The sequence below is a fragment of the Talpa occidentalis genome, unplaced genomic scaffold (assembly GCF_014898055.3).
Source record: "Talpa occidentalis isolate TD23 unplaced genomic scaffold, MPIMG_talOcc4v2.1 talOcc4.15, whole genome shotgun sequence".
NCBI lineage: Eukaryota > Metazoa > Chordata > Mammalia > Eulipotyphla > Talpidae > Talpa > Talpa occidentalis.
In genome coordinates this window covers 56,991,269-57,017,267 of record NW_023601543.1, presented here as the reverse complement: position 1 = coordinate 57,017,267, position 25,999 = coordinate 56,991,269, and the positions used below count along the sequence as shown (strand labels likewise).

Genomic DNA, 25,999 nt, shown 5'->3' with positions numbered 1-25,999 from the left:
TTGGGGCGGGGAGCAGCTGAAGCAAAAGAGTAAAGAAGCCGGGCCTGTCTTACAACAAATATTAAATTACTCCAATAGTACAAACAGACCAAATGGAGGAGGAAGGGAATTTATGCCTTAGTTTGGGGGTGGGCCATCATCTACACTGACTTGAATGGAGCCCCCCAGGATTGCCTTGCCTTCAAGCCAGAATGCAGTTCTTGTCTCTGGCCTGGCGAGATATCCCTGGGCGGGAGTCCCGGGGAAGCTGTGGAGATGGGGTATTGGGGGTCTCAGTTGCAGTGTCCTGAGCATACACAGGCCTGCACAGTGTGGGGGCAGCGGGATTCGTTCCCCTAGGAAGAAGCCATCATCCTCTGAGGACTCGGAACTGGGGCTGGAGGGTGAGCTGGAGCAAGATCCTGAGTCTGACCCTGATCCCAAGTCACATTGATGGTGGCGACGTCTGCCAGAGTGGTGGCGGTGATGGTGGTAGTGGTGGCGGCGGTGGCAGCGTCGGCGCCGACTGGAGACCCTGGGTGGTGGACTGCGTGGCCTGCGGCGCTGGGCTGGGGGTGCACTCAGGGTCCTCCGAGGGCCTCCGTCAGACACCAGAGGGTCTCGGAAACTGACACGTGGGGTGCTCTGGCGACCGAAAGCACCATCTTCTGGGCATGGGTCCGGCCTGTCAGGTGGCCCTGGGGGTGCCTCAGGGGCATTTCGGAGACCCAACTCAGGCATGGAGTGGCGATGGGGGGCCCCTCTCAGAAAGCGGGCAGGTTCCTCAGGGCCTGCATCTGGAAAGAGATGGGGAGTTCTCCAGGTATTTGTGCCACCACCATGCCCACCTGAGGGAAGGCCTGTGGTAGGGTCCTTTCTTCTTTCCCCTACCAGGACTGGGAAAGTGGGGGCAGGGTCAGAAAAGGGAAGCAAGATAGAAAGACCTGGAAATAATGAACCCCAGGGCAGGCTCCGGTGGAGGGAAGGGTGAGATTGGAGGAGCTGGATCAAGATTGGATTGGTGAGGGGCTGGGACTGGGGTCCAGGTTCTGATGGAAGGGGCGTGGCATAGGCCCTAGTAGTGGAGGTTTGGGATGGAATAGGAATGGGGGGGACCTGGGCGTGGAGGGTGGAGGGTTAAGAGTTTGGAGGAATGGAGAAGGAACATGGGCCGAAGCAGGGACAGGTGGGGTTTGGGGACAATCCCAGTAGAGAAGGAAGCAGGGCTCACAGGAGGGTGTAGTTTGGGCTGGAAACCAGGCCTAGAATGTCAGGGGGGCTAAGCCAGCGCTGGGTTGGGGGCGGAGCCAGAGCTGCTGCAGGGGTGGGGCCTGGGCGATTGAAGGGGAGGGGCCAGGGTTTGCGGGGTAAGTGCAGTGTAGGTGGGAGTGGCTGAAGGCTTAGCTCACCAGGCGCTGGCTCCGTACTGGTGCCTTTGGTGGCGGTCTCATTCGCCCCCTCCACGGTAGAGAAAGAGGCTGTGGAGGCTGCGAGCGGTGCAGAGACCGTGCCCGGGCTCCAGCTGCGGCGGCCAGGTCCAGGAGCCGTGGGCTCGGACCCCAAGCTGCAGGCTCGTGAGCAGAAGATTAGGCCACGGCGCGGCAGGAAAGGGCGGCCCAGAAGGGCCTGCCCGCAGCGACTACAGCAGAAGCAGCGGTCTGAGGCGTGCCAGTGTTGGCCCTCATAAGCCATCTGTCCCTGGTCCAGGCCTGTGGAGAACCAAGCGAGGGGGGAAACTGAGGCAGAGTCCTCAAACACACCCCCACCCCTCCTGAATAGGGCCCTTCTTGGGAAGAGGCAGGAGTCTGAGCCAGGGTACCCAAAGAACCCTCTCCCCTCATCTCTTCAGAATGGGGCCCTTCCTTGGAGAGAGCAGGAAACCTGAAGGTTGGTTCTCACCCCTGGCTTCCTCATTCTTCTCTCTCTTGGCAACTGTCTTGTAAATGTTTCCCCCTCCCTGTCTCTTTTTTCCCAAGGTGCCCTCTCCCAGGGTGGGCCTATCTTGGGGGCAAAGGGGCTCAGCTGAGGGGGTGGGAGGGTAGTGTTGGGGAGTGGGAATTCTAGGGCACTCTGGTCTAGATGTGTAGTGCTGCACAGGTGGGGTTTAGAAAGTATTACACTATTACCACACTTTAATGAGGGCTGTCGGCAATGGGATTTGCAGTAATGGGCATTGGGTTAGACAAAGTATAGAGTGGCATAGGGCAGAGAGCCTGAAAGACAGGAGGAATCCTGGTGGTGTGGGGCTGTGGCCCAACTGTCCATCCACCCCCTGTCCAGGTCCCTCGTTCACCCACCGATGTGCTCTCCACAGCCATCACAGTACTCAGCGTGGCGAGCCTCATAGCAGGCGCAGCAGTGGGGGCGGCTCTGACGCATGACGTAGCGCTGCCCTCCTAGCGATGCTTCACACTCGAAACAGCAGAAGTGACCCATGTGCCAGTGCCGGCCCTCGGCCTCTGTGCACTCAGGGGAGAAGATGATCTGGGGGGGAGGGAGAAGGCCATCTGTGGCTGTAAGAAAGGTGTGCCCCTGGCCTTGCCCGCTGCCCCCTCCTTCCCGTGCCAAGTCACAAACCTCATCACAGGCTTGGCAGCGTGGGCGCAGACGTTCAGCATGGTGGCGACCGCAGTAGACCTTGCCTGCGTGGTAGAAGTAGATGAGGTCCACCAGCAGCTCCCGGCATGTGGAGCACACAAAGCACTGTGGGTGCCAGCAAGCCCCCAGGCCTGCCCGGCTGGCAAATACTGCGATGTCTCCACCTCCGATCTGCTTGCCACACTGCCAAATGACAGATATACACCATCACCATCATGGACACCATGACCATCAAGATGGTCAGATGGAAAAGGGGTCAGTTAGAAAAGCTGGTCAGTCAAGGCATGGCAACTTGGGGCTTCCCTGTGGTGGATCTTTGTGACTGGCCCCAACTACAGGGTAGCTTTGAGACAGATCCTGCCTACCTTCATGAGGAGGACTTAGAGATTGACCCTGCTCCTGGGGGGAAAGGTACAGACAGGTTCCATTCATCATGGGTGGCCTTAAAGGCAAGCTCCTTAAGGGGCTGGGGGAACCATAGAGACAGGCCAAGACTTGAGGGGACCTTAGTGACAGACCTCACCTAATGGTAGGATCTAAGGACAGGCTCCACCCAACAGGGGGACCTTGGGGACTAATTCCACCCACCACCGGGCTCTAGAAACACTTTTTTTTTAAAGTTTTTTTTATTTTATTTTATTTTTTTTTTTAATATAGAGGCATGTTATTTATTTATTTGTTTGTTTGTTTTGTTTATACATGCACTGGGTATAGTCAGAAGCGCGGGAGGGTGAGAGAATTCACCAGAGCCAGAGCGGGGAGCAGAGCAGGCAGAAGGACTGAAGTACACTGCTGAGGGGAGCAGCGGGCGGCAGGAGAGGTCTGCGCGCCATGCGGGACCCTCCTCCGGTGGCCGGGGAGCAGCCGGGGATCGAACCGGCGCCGCAGAGGCTGCGGGCAGCTTCCCAACCCAGCGCTCAACCGCTGCGCCACCGGGGAGGCCCATTTAAAGTTTTTTTTTTAAAGATTTATTTATTTATACAAGAACCAGGGTACATGTCAGAGGCGCAGGAGGGTGAGAGAATCTACCAGAGACAGAGCGGGGAGCAGAACAGGCAGAGGGACCAAGGACTGCTGAGGGGAGCAGCGGGCGAGGCAGGAGAGGTCTGCCTGCCATGTGGGTTTCTCCCTGGCCAGCTGGGAATCAAACCCGCACTGCAGAGGCTGCAGACAGCTTCACAGTGCGGTGCTCAACCTGCTGCACCACCGGGGAGGCCTCTCTAGAAGCACTGTTTTGAAGGACAAGTCCCCACCATGAGAGGATCAGGGAGACAGCACAGGCCCCACATCCACTGTGGACAGGAGGAATCCACAGAGAAGGTCAACTAGTGCTTCCTTAGAGGCAGACCACTCCCAACAATAGGCTCTGAGGCACAGGCCCCATTCCTTAGGGGACCCTATAGACACAGCCTGCCAGCCATAGAAGTCGAGATGGTTCCTGCACGGACCCTACTCACCAGGGTGGGCAGTAGAGACAAGTCCCAAGGTTGTAAGTGGCAAGTCTGATCTATCTGCCCAGGCTGGGGGAGACAGGCCCTGCACTCCAGGGCACTGCTCTGGCCCTGCTCACCCACGGAGGCCATCCATGACTCACCTCTTCACAGATGGCGCCAGTGATGGTCACAGGGAAGATGCGCACAGTGCCGCGCCCCAGATTCTCCCTCTTCCGCTGCTGGCTGAAGGCTCTGAGCTCTTTCTTCTCAACCTCTTCCAGGGCCGTGCAGTACTGTGCCTGGAGGGGGTAGGGGTCTTCCAGGTTTCTCCCTTGATGCTTGCCCCCAAACCTCTTCCAAATTTCAGCCATGCTTAAAAAGTTTACTTCTAGACCTTTGTAAAGATGGTGCTTCCTGCCTGAAATACTCACCCCTTACTATTCATCCAATATCCAGCTATGGTTTTGCCATAGAATGTACCCCAATTGCTCCTTTCACCTCAGATCAGCTCACCTTTCCTCCTGCGACCCTGCCATTTCTCGCCTCCCAGCCTTTGCCCAGGCTGTATCCCCTACCTGGTACACCCTTCCTGTCTTCTTTCTCCTCACCTCACTGTCGTGTGGGGGGAGCTGGTGCAGCAGCTGCTTGATCCTGTATTTCTCCCCAGGACTGTTGACATAGGGGACCTTGTCCTCTGGGAGGCAGCTGAAAAATTGGTATACCTGGGAGGACAGGGCGGGTGAGAAAACAATTGAGACTAGGGGTGAGTTGAGATGCAGTGGGATGGTGGGGCCTACTTCTCTGAGAATATTAAACTCATCAATCAGTAGGGAACGTCTACTGACACTCCCACCTCTCCCTCCTACAGGCCAGGCTATTCCTGTCAGCTCCCAAACATGCCTAGTGTACCCTCATGTCTTGACTCCATTTTCCCCTCCAGCTGCTGTCCCACTTTTGTCCTTCCCTTCACAACAAAATTCCTCAAAAGAGTTGTGTGCACTCTAGTCCCCACTTCCTCCCCTCCCACGCTCTCTTGTCCCCACTCTATTCAGGCCTCCCCACCCCTTCCGTCCTGTCTGGAGTTCAAAGCTGTTCCTGTCAAGGTCATCAGTGACGTCCAATCATTGTTCAGTCTCAGTCCTCATCCAATTTGACCCACTGGACACAGCTCACCGCTCCCTCTTCCTGGAAACACTTTCTTCCCTTGGCTTCTAGGACACCACAAAGTCCTGAGTTTTCTCCTACTTTATGCACTTTTTCTTCTCTGTCCCTCTTTTGGTTCCACCGCAACTACTTGACCCCTGCATGTGGGAGGGTCCTGAGGCTCAGTCCTTTGTCCTCTTGCCTCATTCCCTCGGGAACTGCATCCAACCTCGTGGCTATTAATACCACCTAGTGGCTAATGCCTCAGAAATGCATACCTCCAGTCCGGTGACCTCTCCCTTGCGTTCCAGGCAACGTGGCCACTCAGCTGTCTAACTGGCGTCTCAAACTCCAATGACCAAAACAAACATAGGCCCTTATCCCTCAAACTTGCTTTTGCCTTGAACCTTCCCAATATCCATCCATCCTTGGGATCATCTTTGCTCTTCTCTCTCTCTCTCTCTCAAATGAATCCTCTTAGCTCTACTTTCAAAATAAATCCAGAATCTGACCACCACCCGCTACTTCTACTGCCAGCACTGTCATCAGTCACATGAACTATTGCAGGAGCCTCCCCCTCACTACCCCCTGCTTCCACTCTCATGCCTACGTCTGTTCTACACGCAGCAGCCAGGGAGATCCTGTGAAATCTTAAGACAAAACATATCCCTTTCTACTTACAACCTTCCTGTGGCTTCTCTCTCATGCAGGGTAGAAATCGAAGTCCTCTCCCTGGCTGCCACACCTTTCTGACCTCGCTCTCTGTCACCCATGCTGCTGCAGCTGTCCTGGCATCCTCACTGTTCCTCCGCAATACATGCCAGGCACACACCTGCCACACGGCCTTTGCACTGGCTATTCCCTTGGCCTGCATGGCTCTAACCTCAAACGCCTACATGGGTCACTTCTTCACCTCCTTCAGTAAGCCCAAACATCAAATTCTCACACAAGTTTACCTGGACAGCCTCCACGCAATTCAAATATCTCTTTCCACCTCCCTTCCCTGCTTTTTAATTCCACAGCCTTTATACCATGTGACATATTCTTATAGATATGCTTATTGGCTGTAGCTCCCACTGGGAATCTAAATTCCAGGTGGGCAGATATTATGTCTTGTTATGTGCTTCTTCTCTACTGTATCCTCCATGCCTAGCAGTGTCTGGCGGGCTCAATGAGTACTTGCTGAATGAATTGATCAGTGGAGATGGGGTGAATGAAGTGCTGGGCTGAGACACGAGGTAAGGAGTAGAATAGGAGTGGGATGAATAGGCCCTGAGGAACTGGCCCAGGGATCACTCAGGATACCTTGGTATTGTGGGGGGCTGACCACCACTTGATCACAGAGGGGTCAGAAGGACACAAGCAATTTGACTACATACCATAGTGTTGCCTCAGAAATTGGTTCCCATTTGAGAGAGAGAGAGAGAGAGAGAGAGAGAGAGAGAGAGAGTGTGTAGAGCAAGAATGGTTGGTGGTCTCTGGTCACCTGCTCAGGCTTGAGACCTGGGGGCACCCAGGCATACTCCTCGGAGGCACAGCCGGAGTCATCGTCAGAGATGGAGTGGCGCTGGAAGTCAGAGATTAGCCGACACATGATGCGTTCCAGGTCCACAGGCACTGCATGCACCGCGTGCTCCTCCCGTGGACATTTGCAGTGCTGGCAGATCTTTCTGGGGGGGCCGGGATGGGGTTAGTTACTGAGAGGTCACACATCGGACCCCTTGGCAGCCCAAGGAAGTTCAACTGAAGGATGGGGCATGAAACTATCACCCCAAAGGATAACCAGGACAGGGCTCTGAGTCTGGGGGCACTGACCTGTGAAGGCTGATGGCCAACTGGGAAGTGTGTCTGTGAATTGGGGGTGGGGGCTGTGGGATCTCAAGGCCATTCCCTGATTTTCAGCTCTGGAACTGCGCTCTGACTCTCCTGGCAGCGGGCGTGAGTAGGGGAAGGGTTCTGAGCCTGAGCTTGGCATAAATCTAGGAATTTCCCCTCAGGACTGGCTCTGCTGGGTAGTGGGGGAACTTTCTTAGAGGCAGGCTCTAGCTTGTGATGAGGCTCTGACTTGAGGCCAGGTGGGGCTACTGAGCCTGTGGGTCAGGCTTTGTACTATTTTATGAGACATTTTGGGTTCAGGGCTCCAGTAGGACAGGACGCTGGGTCTAGGAGTGAAGTTTTGAGCTTAAGAGGGGGACTGGAGGCCAGTGGGTGGAGCCAGGGATCTCCTTAGGTTTGGGGCTCAGACGCTAGGGGGAAGACACTTCAGGGGATGGGGCTGTACGGTGGGCGGAGCTCTCCTGGGAATGGGGCAATTGGGAATAAGTCGGGGGGGGGGGGGCTCTGAATCTGAGCTTGGGACAGCGCCCCAGTGGACCAGGATCAAGCCGAAGGGCGGGGCCTAAGCCTGGGGTGCATGGGTTTCCCTTGAGTGCGGGGCTCTGACAAAGGCAAGACCCTGGGACAGTCACCTACCTCCAGCCGTGCAGCAGGAAGCCGGGGCACTGCTCCCTGCAGGAGTTGCAGGGCTGGCCGCGATCTGGGTCTTCGGCTTCTGGTGGCTGTAGTGGGCGGGGGCAGACGCGGGACAGGGCGAGGCGCGGGGGCCAGGAGGGAGAAGTCAACGCCCACCTCTCCACTCTGAGGCCGGCGACCGCAAGCTGAGGCCTGTCCCACCAGGGCAGCTCTGGGCAGGCTGGGACAGGGCCCGGAGCGCGGGGGAGGGGGCCACAACGGAGGTAGAGGAGTGGCAGTTGAGGCCACCTCCCTGTATGGCCCCATTCAAGGAATTCCCCTCCCCTGGCAAGCCTGTCTCCCACCCATTCAGAGCGACACTTCCCACCAGCCTCAGCCTCCTCCAGGCCCTGAGCACTTCCCCCAGAACTCAGAGTACTTTACCAGGCCTCGTCTTGGGCGCTTCTCCACCAGGAGGCCAGCAGCACCCTGGTTCCAGAGGATAGGAGTCCGGGACCTGGCCCTTACTTGGTATCCCCACATTAACCCTGCCGTTCCTTTCAGAAGCGCAAGAACTCCTTCCCCAAACCCTGGCTTCACCCTCTCAGATCCAAGCAACGGGAGACCCTCCCCCAGGATCTCAGGAGGCTCCTGATCCTTTCAGAAATCTCCTCCCAGAAGAAGTCTTGATCTTGACCTCTCATATCCATGCATAGCCCTAGATCTCAGGGCTCTTCACTCCTCTGCACCACCATACCCAAAACCCACCTAGAGATCTTCAAAGAAAAGAGAGAGACCCTTCTAACTAGGAAGACAAAATCTCCCTGGTTCAAGTGGAAGCCTGGAAGCTCTCTTCCCCCCAATTTCAATCCCTCCACCCTCAGTACTCCCGCAGTGCAGGAGACTAGCACCCCTTCTCAGTCCACCTTCTGGTACAGGGATGGTCCTTTTCCCCCCGCCCCCCGGAAGCTCAAGTGGTCCTGCTCAATCCAGGACCCCAGGACTCATTCTTTTGACACTCACAATCCCTTACCATAATTTACACTAGAGTGGAGCGCACCACCAAGTCCTGGGGTGCTGATAAAGGTTGCCAAAGCATGGGCAACCAGATCTACCCATTCCTTCTCACAACGCTTCCAACAGCCCCAGTCCCTCTTGTGGGAATCCTGGGAATGGGGATTCCCAGACCCTCTGTGGGACACCTCCTCACTATTGCTGTTCCCTGTTCCCTCTCCTGGACCTGTTTTCCCCTGACCCCCACCGTTGCCCGGACTCCCGCTCACCGCGCGCCCGGAGCGGCGCCTCCTGGACCCACGCGCGAACATGGCGCGCCCGCGTAGGGTCAAGCCGGGCCGGGTCAGGCGGATGGAATCCTTGCGACCGTCAGGCCACAGCGCGTCCGACAGGGGAGCTAGGTTCCGTAAACCTGACACCCGGGTGGGAGGAGCGCGCCCTGCAGGGTCCGCCCCCCCTCCCCAGCCAGCAGTCTTTCCGCGGCCAAGGCGCCCCCTGCCTAGAGGTGAGGGGCACGCAACCCAGCAGTGCTGGACCAGAAAACTTCCAGGTCCTCAGGCTCGGGGCTGGAGTTGGCTATCAGATGGCGCGGTCCCCCAAACCTTAGGGTGCCACGTGTTCCCTCACAGGGTTTTGAAGAGACCTGACTGCGCGAGGTGCGTTAGGGGGCTTATATGGACGCTTCAGGTCGATTCTCTTGAATGTTTATTTCGGGGGGGTAGTTAAAAGTCCCCTCTTGGCCTCCTCCCCACTGCGATGTTTCGAGGGTCACTTTTCTCCGGATGATGATGCGGGAATGGCCCCCCGCCGCATCGCAGCCCCAGCGGATGTATCCTCGCTCCCAGCAGAGAGCTATTGATAAATTTCACGCGCGCGCACACACACACAGACACACACACACCCCTGCACGTCCCTGCCCTGATCCACTTTCAGAGCCAGAGGTTTTATGGGGAGGAGATTAAAGTCAGAGTTCCGAGGCCCGCTTCCCCTTTTTCTCTTTATCCCTACAGGTCCAGCTGTCATGAGTCCCTAAATTCTGACAAATAGATCTTAAAGCCGTCCTTTCGCTCCCATGTTTCTCTCTCCAGTTAGAAATCCCTTCCTGGAGCTTAGTCCCAGAGCTGGGAGTCTCTTCGCGCTTTTAGGCATCGCAGTGCCCCGGGGCTGGGAGGACGGGGTCCCAGGCCTGCAGTCAGAACTCGGGCGCCCGGCGGGGTCTCTAATTAGGCACGGCGGTGGCGGCGGTCAGACGGCCCTTTCATCGTGGGCGCCCAGGACCTCCCCCTCCCACCACGCCCCATTACGCACATCCCTGTCACTTCCCGCCCATCCTGGCCCCAGGGAGGAGCCGGGGAGTGGTCAAAGGGGATAGATGAATGAACTAATAACCCGGCGCCCCGCCGCCTGGCCTTGCTGTCTAGCCGGTCTCCGGGTTCTCCAGTTGGGGCAGAGGCAAGGAAATGGGGCCGGCAGGGTCAGGGGTGGAAAGGGAAGTCTTCCTGTGAAGTGTGAAGGTCTTTCTCTAACTCCTTAGGGTTTTGGGGACATTGTTCCACAAAGGGTGGGGAGAGGCATGGCTAAGGGGCCAGAATGGAACTGAACGTTAGAAAGACAGCATTTGGTGGCCAGTAGTGGGGTTACTCAAAGTGTGGCTTAGAATGATCCGCAGGGGACGCTTCACAGAGGATACAGCTCAGCATAACTCTGTTGAAGGGACCTCAAATAGTGGGATGAGTTGAATGGTGACCAGCAGGTAGCAGGTGGAACTTCCTCTCCTTTTGTCCCCCCCCCCCAAAAGAAAACAACACACTGTGAAGCCAGAGCCGGGTGGACTAGGTGGTTGAGGAGTTTATTTAGGGGAGGAGAATTAATCATATTTGTTCTTCCTTGGGGAGGGAGTCTTCAAACAATACCGAAGGGCATGGGAAAGGGTGGGGGTCTGGAGGGGAGGGGAAGGGGCCACAGCCAGACAAATGGCAACACACGATCACAGGCACTACCAACGTCACAGACACAGCAGAGGGAGCAGGAGAGGGGCTCCAGACCGGGCCTCCAACCACCCCAGGATGAATGGGGTAGGGAGGGAGGGAAAAGGCAGGGAAAGGGGGGAGAGGAGTGGGCTGGCCCCACACACCTGTTGGCTCTGTCCTCTGATTACCTAATTGTCCCATCTGTGGGGGAGGGGGCAAGGGTGTGCATGTGGGGGTCTTTCTCTCTGGATATCACCTTTATCCTCCAAGTCATACTTCATAGCTCTTCCCAGGTCACCTCGGTCCCTAGCCTCGGCCATGGATCTCTCTCCCACACCCAACAAAACTCTCCTCACAGCCCCTAGGCAAACCTGCCCACTCCCACTGCCAAACCTGCTCTCTTTAAAACATTTTTTTCATTGCCTCTTGGAGGAGGGGGCTGTCCCTTTTGAAACCACCACATACAAATGACTACAAGCCCCGCCCCATCTGGAACCCTGACCATGACCTTAGTCAAGCTTGGCCCATTCCTGAATCCCACTTCTTGATCTTGCACAAGATCTGCCTGCTTTAAAATCAAACTCAGTTTCTTCACTGTTTCAAGCCACACCCATTCCATAGACTATGTCCCAATCCAAGACCCACTCCCTCTGGAGCTTCACCCACTGCCTGGTTCAAGCTCCATCCCTTCTAGAACCACACCCTCGGCTTTCTTTCAAGCCCTGTGCCCAGGCCCCAAGTCACACCCCTTCCACAGAACCTCTGTCCTATTCCAAACCCTGCCCACTCTGGGGTCCACCCATTGCCTCATTCAAAGCTCCGCCCCCTTTAGAACCACGCCCTTAGCCTCTTCCCAAGCCCCAGCCAGAATGTTCTGGGGCACCCCTGTCTTTAGACTCCAGATCCAGTATGTCCGGAACCCAAGCCCTGCTTACGTGTTCCCTCCACTCCAGGGCTCCTGGCCAAGACCAACTTGGGCCCTCCAATCTCTGCCTTTCTCCCCACCTCAGGGTTGAATTTCCCGATGGCTCCTGTTCAGGCATTGCTCGGGGAATCATGGCAAGAGTTGGAAGGAGAGGAGGGAAAGAGGGGGGTGAATGTGTAGTCACTCCCACCCTCCCCACACAGATGAAGCCTGTCCCCAACCTGTCCCCCTTTCAGAGTCTCCCAACTTCAGGGCACAGGGAACAGAGAGGGGCCAAGGGACGCAGGGCAAGGGGTAGGGGTAAGAGAGGGGCCTACTCAAGATTGGCCCCTAGTGCATGAGGGGAGTGGGATGGGGAGAGGGCTCAGACAGATAAATAGATATTTATATATAATATATATATATATATAAACAGCAAAGACAGTTAAGGGTCTCCTGGCTTGAGGGGTGGAGACCTGGGGTGTAGGGATGGTAAGGGAGGGCAGGCCTTCTCCTGAGCTCTTGCCCACCCATGGGGTCCTCCCGGGCTGCACTGACCTGTGGAGACAAAAGACACAAAAAGGAGAGGAGGCCCAGACACAGGGGTTCCCTTAGGGAAGGGCTGGGCGGCTATGCCTCCATCCTGGCTCTGCCTGGCATGCCTTTTGCCTGCACTCATAGTCCTGGAGTCAGCTTCATCCCAGCTGTCCTTCTGGGCAGTATGGGAGAAATAATGGTTCCCCTTCCCCTAATCCTCCCCCCCCCCAAAAAAAAAAAAAAACAGTACTGGGCACTGTTCTAGCCATTGGTGATAAGCCATATTGAGCAAAACAAAGGTCCCTATCTTTGTGGAGTCTGCATTATATCAGGGGAGACAGACTTCAAATAATGACCATAATGTATAAGTGAGCTATCTATATGACATAAGGTGATAATAAATGAAATGGAAAACAAGAAGTAAACCGGGGTGAGGGGATCAGGAGTGTTTAGTAGGGGAAGATTGCTGTACTAAGTTGGGTAGACAGTTGCTATCACTGAAGAAGTGACACTGGAATGAAGGTGTAAGGGGGTGAGAGAATGAGCCATGCAGATAAATGAGGGAAGGGGGAAATAGCATTTCCACCCTGGAAGAGCATTCCAATAACTAGTTTCAGGTCACAGAGCTTGCAGTTAGCAAAGCCAGTGCAAAGGTCCTGTGGTGGGCCCATGTCTAGTATGTTTTAGAAACAGCCAGGAGGTCAGTGGGGCTCTAGTGGAGTGAGCAAGGGGAGTGGTAGCAGGTGATATCAGAAAGGTAGGTAATAGGGTCACATAGAGCCTGGTGGACTAGGTTATGAGCAGAGAAGAGTAAAATGAGAGCAAAATGTCTCCTGCTATGTTGTTTCTATTATTTTCTCAATAAATGTTTCTTAACATTAGCCATGCTTTAAGAGACATGCGTACAGCATGAATAAGTCATGGTCACATACCCTAAATCTAGTGGAAGAGACAGTCAACAAACATATAAACTAATAATTACAGCTTCCGATAAAGAAAAGCATAGGGTAATATGAGAGACACAAGGGGACTTGTTTTAGACAGGGTAGTCAGGAAGACCTCACTGAATTAAGTGACCCAAAGGATGAAAAGGAGCTGGACAGGTAAGATTATCAGTGTGTGTGTCAACCCCAGGGGAAAAGCAAGTCCCAAGTTCCTGATGTTTGATTGTGCTTGGCCACTGGAGGTGGCCAGTGTGGCTGGGGCAGAGTGAAGGGTGGGGAGTGGCAGGTGAGAGGTCAGAGAAGTGAGAGTTGAGGCTAGTTTGGGTAGGGTCTTGTGGGACACAGGGAAGGCTTTGGCTTTTATTCTGAGGTGGGAGCATGGGCAGAGCTCTGAGTACATGAAGAGCGTGGCCTGATTTAGGATTTAACACAATCTGGTGAGAAGTGGTTATATATATGAAGGTAGAGCCAACAGGATTTTTTTTTAATGTATTAGATTTTGGATGCCTAATGAACTCCTCTCTGCCCTTTCCATCCTGGCCAAGCGCCAGAAACTACTCCAACCACGTGTAGCCACCTCCTCTTTCCCCTCTTAAGCCATCCTCTTGCCTTTTCTCCCCGTCTCCTCCCTCACATGTGAAGGAAACCTTACTGATTTTTAAGAAGGTCAGCACGTCTGTCCAACGCCTCAGCTCCGCCTCTTTCCCTTCTTTGAAATTCCACACCACCTCTCTCAGCTCCAGGGGTGGGGAGAGGCGGCAAATCTATCACCACCTCCTGGATTGGCATTCATGACCCAAACCCGTTTACCTTCGCCAGCATCTATTGCCCTTAACATAACCTATTGGCTTATCACTCACTTCTCAGAACCATCTCCTTTTTTCCTGACTCCAGTGCGTCCCAGGTTCTCCACTACATGAACCCCTCAACCAGGCGCTCGCCATCTCTGGTTACTCCGCCCGCTTCTCTCCTCCCGGTCCCTACCCCTACATCCTCCAGGGCACTTCCACCTCTCTCCTATTGGTTCTTCATTCTGCCCATCTTCAAGCACCGCCCTCATACTCTTCATTTATTGGCTAGATTTTCGCTCTTAGCCTATGGATCCACCTCTTTATTGGCTCTTTCCAACTCCCACCCTGACTAATCTAGCAAGCTCCCCTACTGGTTCATTGACCCGCCCGTCTCCTTTCAAGTACCCTCCTTGGCCGTATCACCCGTCCATCACTCACCAGATTACATCTGATTGGAGAAGGAGGTGGGCGCACCCTGAGGGCCGTAGCCTTGCTGCCCGTAGTCACCCTGAGGCCCGTAGCCACCGCCACCGCCGCCGGCTGGCTGCCCGTAATCTGGCTGGTAGCCGCCCTGGGGCCCGTAGGAGTCCTGGGGTCCGTACCCGCCAGGGCCCTGCCCGTAGCCCGCCTCGCCGTAGGCATCCCCGGGTGCTGGTTGCTTCTCCGGGGCGCCAGGAGGCGCGCGCAGGAATGGGGCGGCCCAGCCGGTCTCCTTGAACACGAACCACAGGTTGCCAACCCAGAGCACCAGGTTCAGGAAGCCGAACACCTGCGGGGAGACAAAACCCGGCTATCCTCCTGCGCCCATAGCTTTGGCCGCCCTGGGGAACGTGGTGTCGGGCGCGTAGAACATAGATCCACTGGCTTCTGGAGAGTGGTGGTTTCTGGAACCCCGACACTCTGTCCCGGCATTTGAACGTCAATATACAGAACATCACATTGGGGGTGGGGTGTGCTAGAATCCAGATTCCCCAGGATATTGAGATATATGGTATCACATAAGTGTATATATTTAAACATATACACACTACATGTACACGTTTATACATATATAAAAATAGCCAATCTAAATTTGTAATATATAGTAAAATGTTAAGCATCAATTTTATTAAATATGTAGATGTACCACTAATAGATACATATAAACATATATGTATATACAAATACATGTAAAAATGCACATGCACAATGTATATAAATATATTTTTATATTAAAACAAATAGAATTTATATAAATATATACAATATAATTCCATTTGGCGACAAGAAGTAATATCCTCACTTTACAGTTTAGGAAACCTGAGACCCAGAGAGGCTACGTTGCCCAAGTCTCACAGTCAGCAAGTGTCAGAGTTGGAATCTCAGCATCTGTAACACTGTATAAGCGTTTTCAGTATCATGTTCTTTTTTAAGCACTTTCTATGTTATTACTTGACTAAACACTCATCTTTGGAGTAGAATCTATTACTAGTTTTCCATCTACACGTTCAAAGTGAGGTCTGAGAGGCTGAGTAACTAGTTTCAGGTCACAGAGCTTGTAAATGGAAGAGCTGGGATTTGATTTCAGACAGTATGTCTTGGACCAGTAGGGGGCGTCCACGTAGGAAAAATTTCAAGTTATTCTTTTCCTTTTGCACATGAGGAAACTGAGGTCCCAAGGGGTTACTGAGTTGCCAGAGATTCTACCTGACTAGACTGGGACAGGGATCAAGGTCTCCCAAACCTAATTGGACAGAAGAGCTCTTGTTTCCTTCTTGGTGCAGTCTGTGGTGTCACAGTGGTTACAATTGCTCTCTCACCCTTCATGGTTCTGTGGTTGGCATGCCTCCTCTAGGGAGCCCTCCTGGATTTCCTCTGAAGTCTCTCATTCTCTCCCTCCACCATTCGCCATGCCCTACTGTCAGTTTCCCAGCCCCCTCACAGTCGTGCTGTCGTAGCACGACAGCCAGCTTCTCAGGGCTTACCACTGAGGTGTTGAGGCCAGAGGTCACAGGGTCCCTCAGCTCCTTGCACATGTTCCCTGTCTGGCGGCAGACAGCCATCTCCTTGATAATGTTCTCTGGGTCTGTGGCCATCTTCACATCCGACAGCCCCTTGGCCCATGCCGACGAGCTAACCAGCCACATGAAGGCAAACACTGCCGTGGCCAGAAAGTCCTAGGGTGGGCAGGGGACAGGAAAGTGTCAGTGAGTGGACTGAGGGCCCTTGTCAGATCATAGGCTTTCTTGTGGGGGGGGGGTTCCCCAGAAGAGGTCTGTTTCTTCCTTGCCTTTTCAGCTCTGAAGCCCCCAACACTTCCACTTGAAGGTGGTCTCCCTAGCTCGGAGCTGTGTATGTGACACAGAAGATGTGGGGGTGTGACTGTGACGTGTGGGTGTGGGGGATCCTGTGGAATGGTTTCTGAATCTGTAGAAAGTAGCGTGTCTTTCCACCTTTGTCTGAATGTGGGTATTTGTGTCTGGGTTGAGTGTGTATGAATACAGCTGTGTAGGAATCAGTGTGTCTGCGTGGCATGATGACAAGCACGACTGTCTCAATGAACCTCCAGGTGCTCCTTTCTTTGATCTAGACTGTGTGGTTGTGTGAGAGGTGGCAGGTTTCCGGGTGTAGGCCTGTCTAGGATTCTGTGTGGGCTATGTGTGTGTCCCTGTCACTCTATCTTGTGTCCCTGATGCTCATAGCAGTGGCAGCAGCAGTAACATGTGCTGATAGGGTGGTGGTTGGCATGCGGGCCTGCCTGGGATTTGGTGTGGCCTATGGACTTGATTGTGTCCTCCCATCCCTGTGTTGGAGTGGCCGAGGGAGCTCACCAGCATGGGCCCTTTGTTGTTCTCTCGGTACTTGTTCTGCAGGAAGATGTAGGTGGCCAGAGCCCCCATGGAGTAGAGGAAGGCAAACACAGCCACGGTGACAAAGAATTCAGCTGATGAGGAGTAGTCCCCTACCAGGAAGATTTTGGTGGTGCCCTCTCGGCAGGTAGGCGCATCAAAGTACACTTGGTGCAGCCTGAGGAGAGACAGGCAGGTGTGGCTCAGACCCTAAGATACACCCGACCCCTCTCCTTGCTCTCTACCCACCCAGTCACGGGTCCCCGAGATTCTGACCAGGTCCCAGGAAGAGGAGGAAGTAACCATTCACAGAGCACCTACTGTGTGCCAGTCACGTTTCACTGACTGCTCATTGCATCCTGGTGAAATAAGTTGTTATTCACCCCTCACTCTATTTTTTTTTAAATATTTATTTATTTATTCATACAAGAACTGGGGTACAGCCAGAGGTGTGGGAGGTGAAAGGATTCACCAGAGACAGAGTGGGGAGCAGAACAGGCGGATCTACTGAAGAAATACATTGCTGAGGGGAGCAGCAGGCGAGACAGGAGAGGTCTGTTGCTCCATGTGGGTCACCTCCTTGGCCGGGGGAATCGAACTTGTTCTGTGCTGCAGTGACTTAACCCCTTGCGCCACCAGGGAGGCACCATCCCTCACTCTAACTCAGTCACTTTGGCCTCTAGGTGATGTAGAGAGAATGCCAGCTACCTGAGCACCCTAAGACCTTTGCACTAGAATGCTCTTTTAGATAACTTCATGTTTTACTCCCTTCACCTCCTTTAATCCTTGCTGAACTGTTACCTTCTCACGGAGACCTTCTCTGACCTCACTATTTAAAATGAAATCTTTAAAAAATAATAAATAAGGCCTCCCTGGTGGCACAAGGGGTTAAGACACAACCTATGAAGCTATCCGCAGCCACTGCAGCATGAGTTAGATCCCCGGCCAGGGAGCTGACCAACATGGATCAGCAGACCTCTCCTGTCTTGCCCGCTGCTCCCCTTAGGAGTGTATTTCAGTAAATCTGCCTGTTCTGCACTCTACCCTGTCTCTGGTGAATCCTCTCACCTCCCACACCTCTGGCCTACACCCCAATTCTTGTATGCATAAATAAATCTTTAAAAAATAATAAATAATAAATAAAATGAATCAAACTATTCTCTCCCACCATGCCTTAGCCCCCTTCCTGTCTCCATTTTTTCCCCAGTAGCAGGGATCTCCATTTGACACACCATGTATTTTTTTTCTTGATTGTTGCAGTAACTACAAGAGGACAGGGCTTTTCCCTTTAGTTTGCTCATTGCTGTATCCCGAGGGCCTGGAACAGTGCTGTCGCCTAATGGGTGCTCAATAAATGTTTATTAAATGAAATGTACAGAGGCAAAAAACAGAGGTTCAGTGAAGTGCATTAACTTGCCTAGAGACACACAGCTGGGGGAATGGCAGAGTTGGTATCTGAACCCTGTGCTTGCCCCCTACATCATGTTGACTCTTCTCCAGAACCCAGAGAGAAAAAAGAGTGTATGCATAGCAGAGGGCCAGTCCAGAAACTACAAAATAAGAGACAGACAGATAGAAAGATGGGGGCAGGGGCGGGAGGGTGGTGGTGGGGGTGGTGGTGCTTAGAGGGATCTGGAACAGGATATGTATATGTGATGGGGGAGGGGCAGATTGGGAAGGTAGCTGGCTAAGGCCTTGCCAGTGGTGGGTTGGAGGAAGGGCTACAGGAAGAAAATGTATGTGGGAAGAAAGACTGGAGTGGGATCCCACAGCGCTGGCCTCAGATTGGGGGGCAGGATCCTGAGGCTGAGAAATGGGGCCCTTGTGTAGCAAAGGTCCTGGGGGAAGGGATTTATATTCACTGCTCAATTACTAAATACATACTTGTCTCATTTAGTGACCCTCCCCCAAAATTCTCAAAGGCAGGCATATAATACCCATTTTACAGATGAACAAACAGAGGCTTAGGAAGGTTAAGTTACTTGCCCAAGGTCGCACAGTTGATAAACAATGGAACTAGGAGTTGAGTTTTTGGTTTTCTAGTGTGCTGGATTGGGAGCAGAGTACCCAAGGGGGAATAAGGAGTCCTGGGTGGGGGGAGGTATCAGGGCAGCAGGGGTTGCTTAGCGGGATCCAGGGCAAAGACTTTTTTTCCTGGGAGACTTGTGGATAAAAGACAGATCCTCAGGACCCCGGGTCCTAGGTGTGGGAGGTGTGAAGGGGGGTCCACAGGAGATTCTTGCAGTTTTGTGGATTTTGAAGGTGTAACAGGGTGGTCCCCAGGAAAGGGGGAGGTTCCCTGCCCCACCCAAGGGAGGGTGGAGCTGAGCAGGAAGAGGAGAAGCTGCAAAAAAGACTGAGGAAGGAAGCAGGATGGAGCCAGGCCCCTCTCCCTGTCCTATAACAAAGGGACTGCCTGGAGCAGTGCCCATGCTGCCAATTCCCTCTTCTTTCCCAGACTCTCTTCCCTGGCGTCTGTAAACCACTGGATCCCTAGTTGCCTTCCTACTTCCTTTTCTTTGTATCATTTGCTTGGAGACATTCTCTTTACTCTCCCTGATGTTCCTCTTTTCACTCTACCCTAGGTGATCTCTCAAGCCCACATTTATTCCCAGTGGCCCCAAATCCCTCATTTCCAACTCCATCCCTGACCTCGTGAGTCCCTTAAACTTATTTTACTCATTTTAACAAACACTCATGGAGCACTTTTTGTGTGCCTGGTGCTGTGTTAAACACTTTACAGGTATTAACTCATTTAATAATTATAATAACCCCATGAGGTGAATATTATTATTCTGTTTTACAGATTAGGAAACTGAGACCCAGAGTAATTGGTTATATGATCTGTCCAAATATCAAAGGAGATTCAGAAGCCTCTCTTAAAATTGCGTCTTTGGGTCTTTGTCTCCTACCCACCCCCACCCCGCCCCAAGGAGGCAAGCAGCTCCATGGGGGCAGTGATGTTGCCTGCTTGTGCTCACTGTCTTGTTCCTAGCACCAGGCATCATGCCTGACACACAGTATGAGCTCAATTAATATCAGAATTGTTTAATTGAGTTTAATCATTCCCTATAACTAAGCAGCACTCCGTCATTATTCTTCGTTATCATAAAACCCTATATGAGCTGCAATTCTTTTTATTAATTTATTTATTACAATATTGGCTCCAAGAGGGTAGAAGCTTGGTCTGTTGTGTTCACTTTAAGTAGTACTTGGCATAGAGTAGATTCTCCAAAAAAAAAAAAGTGTATGGAGTAAACGAAAGGGAAGTATATAGTAATACTATTGAATAAATAAAATAATAATATTGGCTAACATTAATTGAGCACCTACTGTGTGAAGGATATGTATACATATAAATCATGCCTTGTACGTTTGAATCTTGTGTATTGCCGCCTCTGCCCCCTCTCTCCCCACCACCCCCGACTAGAGCATGTCAGAAGGTAGCAGTCTTTGCCTGACTTGCTCACCACACGTCCTAGAAGTCCAGAACGGTGCCAGGCACAAGGTAGGTGCTCGGTGCATGCGCAGTGACCTTAATGGGTGTGGTCCCCTGAGGTGAGGGCTGGGCAGGAGCCGCAAGGGAGGAGGTATTGGCGATCCCACCCCGCCTCCCGCCCTCTCCCAGGTCTGTCGGGATCCCAGGGGAAGGCTAGGGTGAGGGCACACCTGAAGGGGTACTCGAATTCGACCTTGATGTTGAGGTCACTCTTGGTCTTGTTGGCACACTCCACGCTCAGCCGGAGCTCCCCACTGTAACTGCCGCATGTGGCAAAGGCGAAGATGGCAAAGACCTTGGGCAGCAGGGATGGGGATGATCACAGTGAGCCTGTATGCACATGGGAGGGGGCACTCCTCGGGACAGATCGGGGCCCAGCACAGGCAGCAGCAGCTGGAACGGGTCCCCACCCCCAACCTCTAATCAGGGCTCATCGGGTCCAAGGACAAGCTGATTACAGGGGTGTGGCTGTCTCAGTCTCTCTCCCAGTGTCTCTGTCTCGAAATCTCCGGCACCCCCCCCCATCTCTCTATTTCTGTCTCTCTGTATTTCTTCCTGTCTCTTGTTTTCTGTCTCTCTATTTCTCTCTGTCCCTGCCTTTCTATGTGTCTTGGTCTTTTTCAGGTGTCTATTTGTCTCCGTATCTCTGCTTCTCTCTCTGTTTCTGACTCGTAGCAGGTAGGCATCTCTTTTTCTCTCCTTTTTCTCTTTCTGTGTGTGAATGTTCGCCTCTGTTTCTCTGGTCTGTCTCTGTCTCTACTGTTTCTCACCCTGTCTCTGTAGGGCGGCCTCGCTGTGTCCCTTGTGCCTCTCTTTCTCTCTTTTCTCCAGTGTCTCTTATTCTACACCCAGCCCATTTCATTTTTCTGTCTCTCTTCCCGTGTCTATTTCTTTGCATCTCTGATCTCTGTGCATTTTTCTCTGGCTCCCTTGTCTTTGTCTCCTTCTACCTTCTCTTTCATCTCTGTCTTTTTTCCTGGTATTTCCATCTCTTTCCATCATTCCCTCTCTCATTCTCTCTGTCACCTTCACTGTCTCTGGGTTTCTTGGGCTTTGCATCGCTCCCCCAGTAATGGGCTTCAGGCTCCACCTCCCCTGCCCCTCTCTCACCTCAGGAGAGGAGGTAGGACGTCACTAGTCTTCCACTTCACAACAGGGGCACCCTCAGCCTTATGTGACGTCACAGCACAGTCCAGTCATTCTCTGGCCCCAACCCCGGGAGACTTGATCCTGGAGCCCAGTTCCCCCAGTCCATTTTGACCCCACTCACCCATCCATTCCTTGGTCCCTACCCTGGATCCATCCTTGTTCTTCCAGACCCCTCTGCCCTGCCTCCCTCTCCCCACTGCCCAGACCACACTCACCCATTGCAGCACCTTCACGAAGCCGAGGGGCTCCTTGACCACCCGGAACTGACCCCCGGCCACCAACTGAGGAGAAAAATGGTGGGGATGGGGTGGGGTTGTTGGGGGTGGAGAGGAAGGTGAGGGGCATGGCTGGCAGGCGATGACCCCTGGGGATAGGGCATGTGACCTCGGATAGGGAGTGACGTTAGTTTGGAGAAGGGGTGAGAAGGAGAAAGTGATATTTTGAGGAAGGTGTGAGCACAGGCAGGGTCACTGAGAGAAGACCCTTGGGGTTCAGGACTGCTGCAGAGGTCTGGGGAGATTGTGAGACAGATGGCCAAGGGTGTTGGGGGTGAGGAAGATGAGGATGAAGCCAGGGCTAGTTAGGGAAGGTGAGTCAGATGGTGAAGGGGATCGGGTTGAGAGAGTAAGGAAAGACTCGGGGTTCATTAGGTGGGGGAGGGGGTCTGGGTGGTGAAGGTGAGTCATAACAGGGAGGGAGTTGGGCTGGCTAGGGTGGGGGAGGGGTCTACAGCGGGAAAGGTCGTGGGGGGGTCTGAGAGGACGGGGACGGGTCGGTACTGGTTAGAGAGGGGATGAGGTTCTGAGGTGGGGAAGAAGAGTGAGAAGACATAGAGGGTCTGGGCTGATTAAGGTGGGGGAGGGCTGGGACAGGACTTCAGTGGCTATGTGCTGGTGGACGGGAGACTAGGGGTTTTGGAGAGGCAAAACCGGACCGTTCCCTTTGGTCTGCTCTGGGGGAAGGGGTGGTCGTCCACCAGGGTACCGTCTCTGGGAGGGGCAGGTGCCATCCCTCCCCCCACCTCCCACCCCCGCCTCCATGCCTTCTGTCGCTCTATTTCCTAGCTCAGCCGCAGCACCCCCCATCTTCCTTCCACTCTCTTCTCCTCTCCCCCCTTGCCCGCACCCCGGTACCAAGACCCCTATTCCTCCCCTCCCGGTTTCGGTAATGAACTAGGCTTCTGGCGGCCTCTGCTGCGGCAGCGAGGACGGCCCTCGCTGCGGCAAAGGGCGCAATCCTTTTCTCCACCTCCCCCTTCCTCCCCTCGCCTGCCGCAGACCCCAGCCCAGCACCGGGGACAGGGTGTCCACCACCAGAACCCTGGCCACCACCTCTTACAGGCGGCGGGCCACTGCGACCTAGGCGCGGCGGCCGGGCAGCGGCGGGCTCTGTCCGCGGTGCTGGAACGCGTACCTGATTCACCACGTCCATGTCTGCCAGCAGCAGCATCAGCAATGCGGGGGGCGGGAGGCGCCTGCTAGCAAGGGCGGGCGCGGGGCGCGGCGGGGGTGGCGCACGGTCGTTGGAACAGCCCAGGAGGCCGCAGCTCCGCCCCTCGCGCCCCCACCTCCCTTGCTGAACGCGCCTGCGCACCGAGGACCGTGCCTAAGGCTTAGCGGTCGCCATTCCAGCCCAGTGCTTGGTGCGCGAAGAGTGGTCCAGGAAGATCGTTCTCTCTGAGAATTGCTACAGGGCTGCGTCCTACAGCGTGACAATTTTGACAGACCCTTGACTGAGTTTGTTGAATGTATTCACTCATTTCATCCTTACAACAGTCCTATGGGGTACGGACTCAGTCCCATTTTTACAGAGAGGTATATACAGACCCCAGATAGGTTAAGAGACTTGCACAGGGTCTCCCAGCTAGTAGTTGGCAGTGCGCAAAATTCCTGCAGTTTAAATTTTAGTTTAGTCCCTTTAGTTCAAGGTCTTAAGGATTTCTTCTTGTCTGCATTTTACGCACACTTTAAAAACTCCCTTGTCTCTCTAACCGTCTTTCCTATTTCTCTGTTCCTCTTAGTCAAATTCTTCCTAATTCAACTCTACACTTTACATTCTATTTATTCCTCAACACTCTTTTGCTCTCCGAATGCTGCTAAAACCATGCCCAACGAAGTCATGGAGATTGCCATGTTGCAAAATCCAATGAATAACAATAGTTGGAACCTAAGATGCTCAACCTCACTCAGACTAAAAGAAATGCCTACTAGGAAGGTACAGTTTCCATCTTTGAGGGTGGTGAAAAAAAAGTGATAATGCTCAAAATTGGTAGGTTGGCCAGAAACAGGTATTCTCATAAATTGCCAGTGGAAGTTAAATTGGTATAACTTTGGTAGAGGGCAAACTTTGGAACAACTTTGCAACTTTGGCAAAATCTAGTGAAATAGCAAATCCATATACTATTTGGTTCAGCGTTTACACTAATGGGAATTTATCTTCCAGATAGATTCTAGTGCTAAAAGGTGTATGTATAAGTTGATACACTACAGTGCTGTTTACAAAGAGTGGCCCCTCCCTAAAAGCTAATTACTGCCAGCCTGTTTAAATAAACTGATACAGCCACAAAATGGAGTAATATTGAACTGTCTATAATAATATGGAGATATGGAATAACCACTGTAATATTGGGTTAAGTAGGAAATAAAAGATGCCAAATTCCGTGGGAATTGCGAACAAAGAGAAGGGAAGGATTATATCATAATTATACAGAGAATAGTTAATGTTTTACATTATGGCAGTTTTGGGTCAAGTACTATTCTGAGAACTTCACATATATCACTCATTTAAACCCTCAAAACAATCCTATGAGGTAGACACCATTATCATTATCTTAAAACTGAATAAGGTGCAGAGAGGTGAAAGAATTTTCATATCTACATGACCTTATGGTTATGGTAAGTGGTAGAACCAGGACTTGAACCCAGTGAGTCTGGTTCTAGTACCTGTTACTCTTAGCCACTGTGATAATTTATCAGTGCTGTACCTTATTAATCAGGTAGAAAAGTTACCTGATAACACTGGTTACCTCCAGAGGGAAGGGAAACTTTTGAATCATCTGAATGTAGATTTGGGTTTTTTTTTCAAATTAATGTTTATTTTTTTACATTGCTGTTCATTTTTATACAATGTTTGATTCCTCCCCTCAGGAGTAGTCCCCATAGAATTCCCATCACCACATTGCCCGTGAACCATCACCATAGTCTCTTGTGCTCTTCCCTCCCTGTTTTGGCCTTTCTCCCTCTCCTTCCCCTGCTGTATGTCTTGGATTTATACTTTGCCTGCTTGTTTTTTTTTCCTGACCCCTTGTTCAGTTTCCCTATATTCATCCACACTCTTGCATGCACACACACAGGCACTCAAATTCATACGAATGTGTAATGGATACTTCATATTTATTGTCTTCGGGGAAGAGCATGTGCTTTGGCATTCAGTTTGCTGGAATTTGAATCCCTTCTCTAATATTTATTCCTCTATGACTTTGGACATAAAAGATAGTTTTAAATGGTACCTACAGGATTGTTGCACTGATTAAACAAGATAATCACTGTAATGCGCTTAGCACAGGGCCCAATAAATGGTTCATTTTACCTCCTACACATCTCTGGAATCCTCTCACTTCTCACCATCTCCTCTGCCACCTCCCCTGGCTAAGGCTAAGGCCTGCCAATTTTAGCATCTCTATTCTCTTCCCCCTCCCTTCTGTTTTCAGCACATCCGTCAGAGCATCTATTTAAAATGCAAAGTTAACTATATCACTACCCTGTTCAAATCTCTCCCATGGTGCCCATAGCTGTTAGAGACAATCCCAGGGTTTGGGGCCTGACATTCAAGGGTCCGCATCATCTGACCTCAGGTAACTTCTCTAACCTGATCCCTCCATGGTCTCCCTTGACTCTCTTGCCCTGCCAATGACTTGCTGTTTCCATTGAACGCCAGTCCCACCATTCAAGCCTTTGTTTCAATGCTTTAACTCTAACTGTCTAACTCTGTATTCTGAGCCCTAGTCTCCACCTCACTTCCCTCAAATTTCTGGTTTGATTGACAGAATTCTACAAATGGGAAACACCTGCTCTGAAAGCTGTGCGGAGACCCTAGATCCATCTAGCTCCACTCCCAACACTGCCTTCAGTTCCTTTGGAGTGGGGCTGACTACCACTTTGGACAAGCTCTAGCTCATGTCTAAAACAGCTTGGTTTGCGCTGAGGGAACCCGGAGTGGTACCTGCAGAAAGTAAACAATCTGATAAACCTTCATTGAATGAACAAGACCCCAAAGGTTGGGCAACCACTAAATGTAGGGCAAGAAGTAGAAAGTTGCTCTGAGATCTGTGTGGGAGGGGAGTGGTTTTGGGAAAGCCAGGTGGGCATGGAGTGGCTTCCCTCAGACTGGGAGCCCTGTCCTTTGCAGTCACCCATGTTTTCTTTTTCTCAGGCTCAAGGTGGGAGGTGATCCCAATTTAGCCTCCTTGAAATTTCTGATGCTGTCAAAGGACCCCTCTGCCTGACATACCAGGCCGATTCCAACCTCCAGGCCTTTCTACTGGCGGGACTCTCCTGTGGGTTTTCTTATCCTTTCCTTCCCAGCCATCTGTCCTTCCTCAGTCTGACCTGACTGACCCCTGGTGACATCTCTGACTTCTCCCCATTCCTCACCTAAGCTCCCGCACATCCTCTCCCTCCTCTTTTCTTCATCCCTGTCCAGTGCCCTCCTCCCCGCCCCCCCACCTCCGCTCAGTCTCCAGCTTTTTTTGGCTGCTGTC

General features: G+C 52.6%; 2 protein-coding genes across 2 annotated transcripts; both read right to left on the bottom strand.

The window, feature by feature from the left end:
* Positions 1-90: 90 nt before the first annotated feature.
* Positions 91-8,971, bottom strand: PRICKLE3 (prickle planar cell polarity protein 3). The gene is given in 10 exon segments (XM_037512395.2): positions 91-309; positions 312-776; positions 1,389-1,688; positions 2,277-2,463; positions 2,557-2,760; positions 4,172-4,309; positions 4,619-4,732; positions 6,640-6,823; positions 7,626-7,711; positions 8,888-8,971. Coding segments are annotated over 10 exon segments (1,848 nt in total). The 5' UTR covers positions 8,930-8,971; the 3' UTR covers positions 91-181.
* A 2,975-nt stretch (positions 8,972-11,946) lies between these two features.
* On the bottom strand, positions 11,947-22,689 carry SYP (synaptophysin). Its single transcript, XM_037513067.1, has 7 exons — positions 22,654-22,689; positions 21,456-21,521; positions 20,262-20,386; positions 16,575-16,770; positions 15,729-15,920; positions 14,203-14,533; positions 11,947-12,050 (listed from the first exon to the last, which is right to left on the bottom strand). The coding sequence occupies exons 1-6, from the start codon at positions 22,687-22,689 to the stop codon at positions 14,207-14,209; spliced, it is 942 nt and encodes a 313-aa protein (XP_037368964.1). The 3' UTR covers positions 11,947-12,050; positions 14,203-14,206.
* Between the last annotated feature and the right edge of the window lie 3,310 nt (positions 22,690-25,999).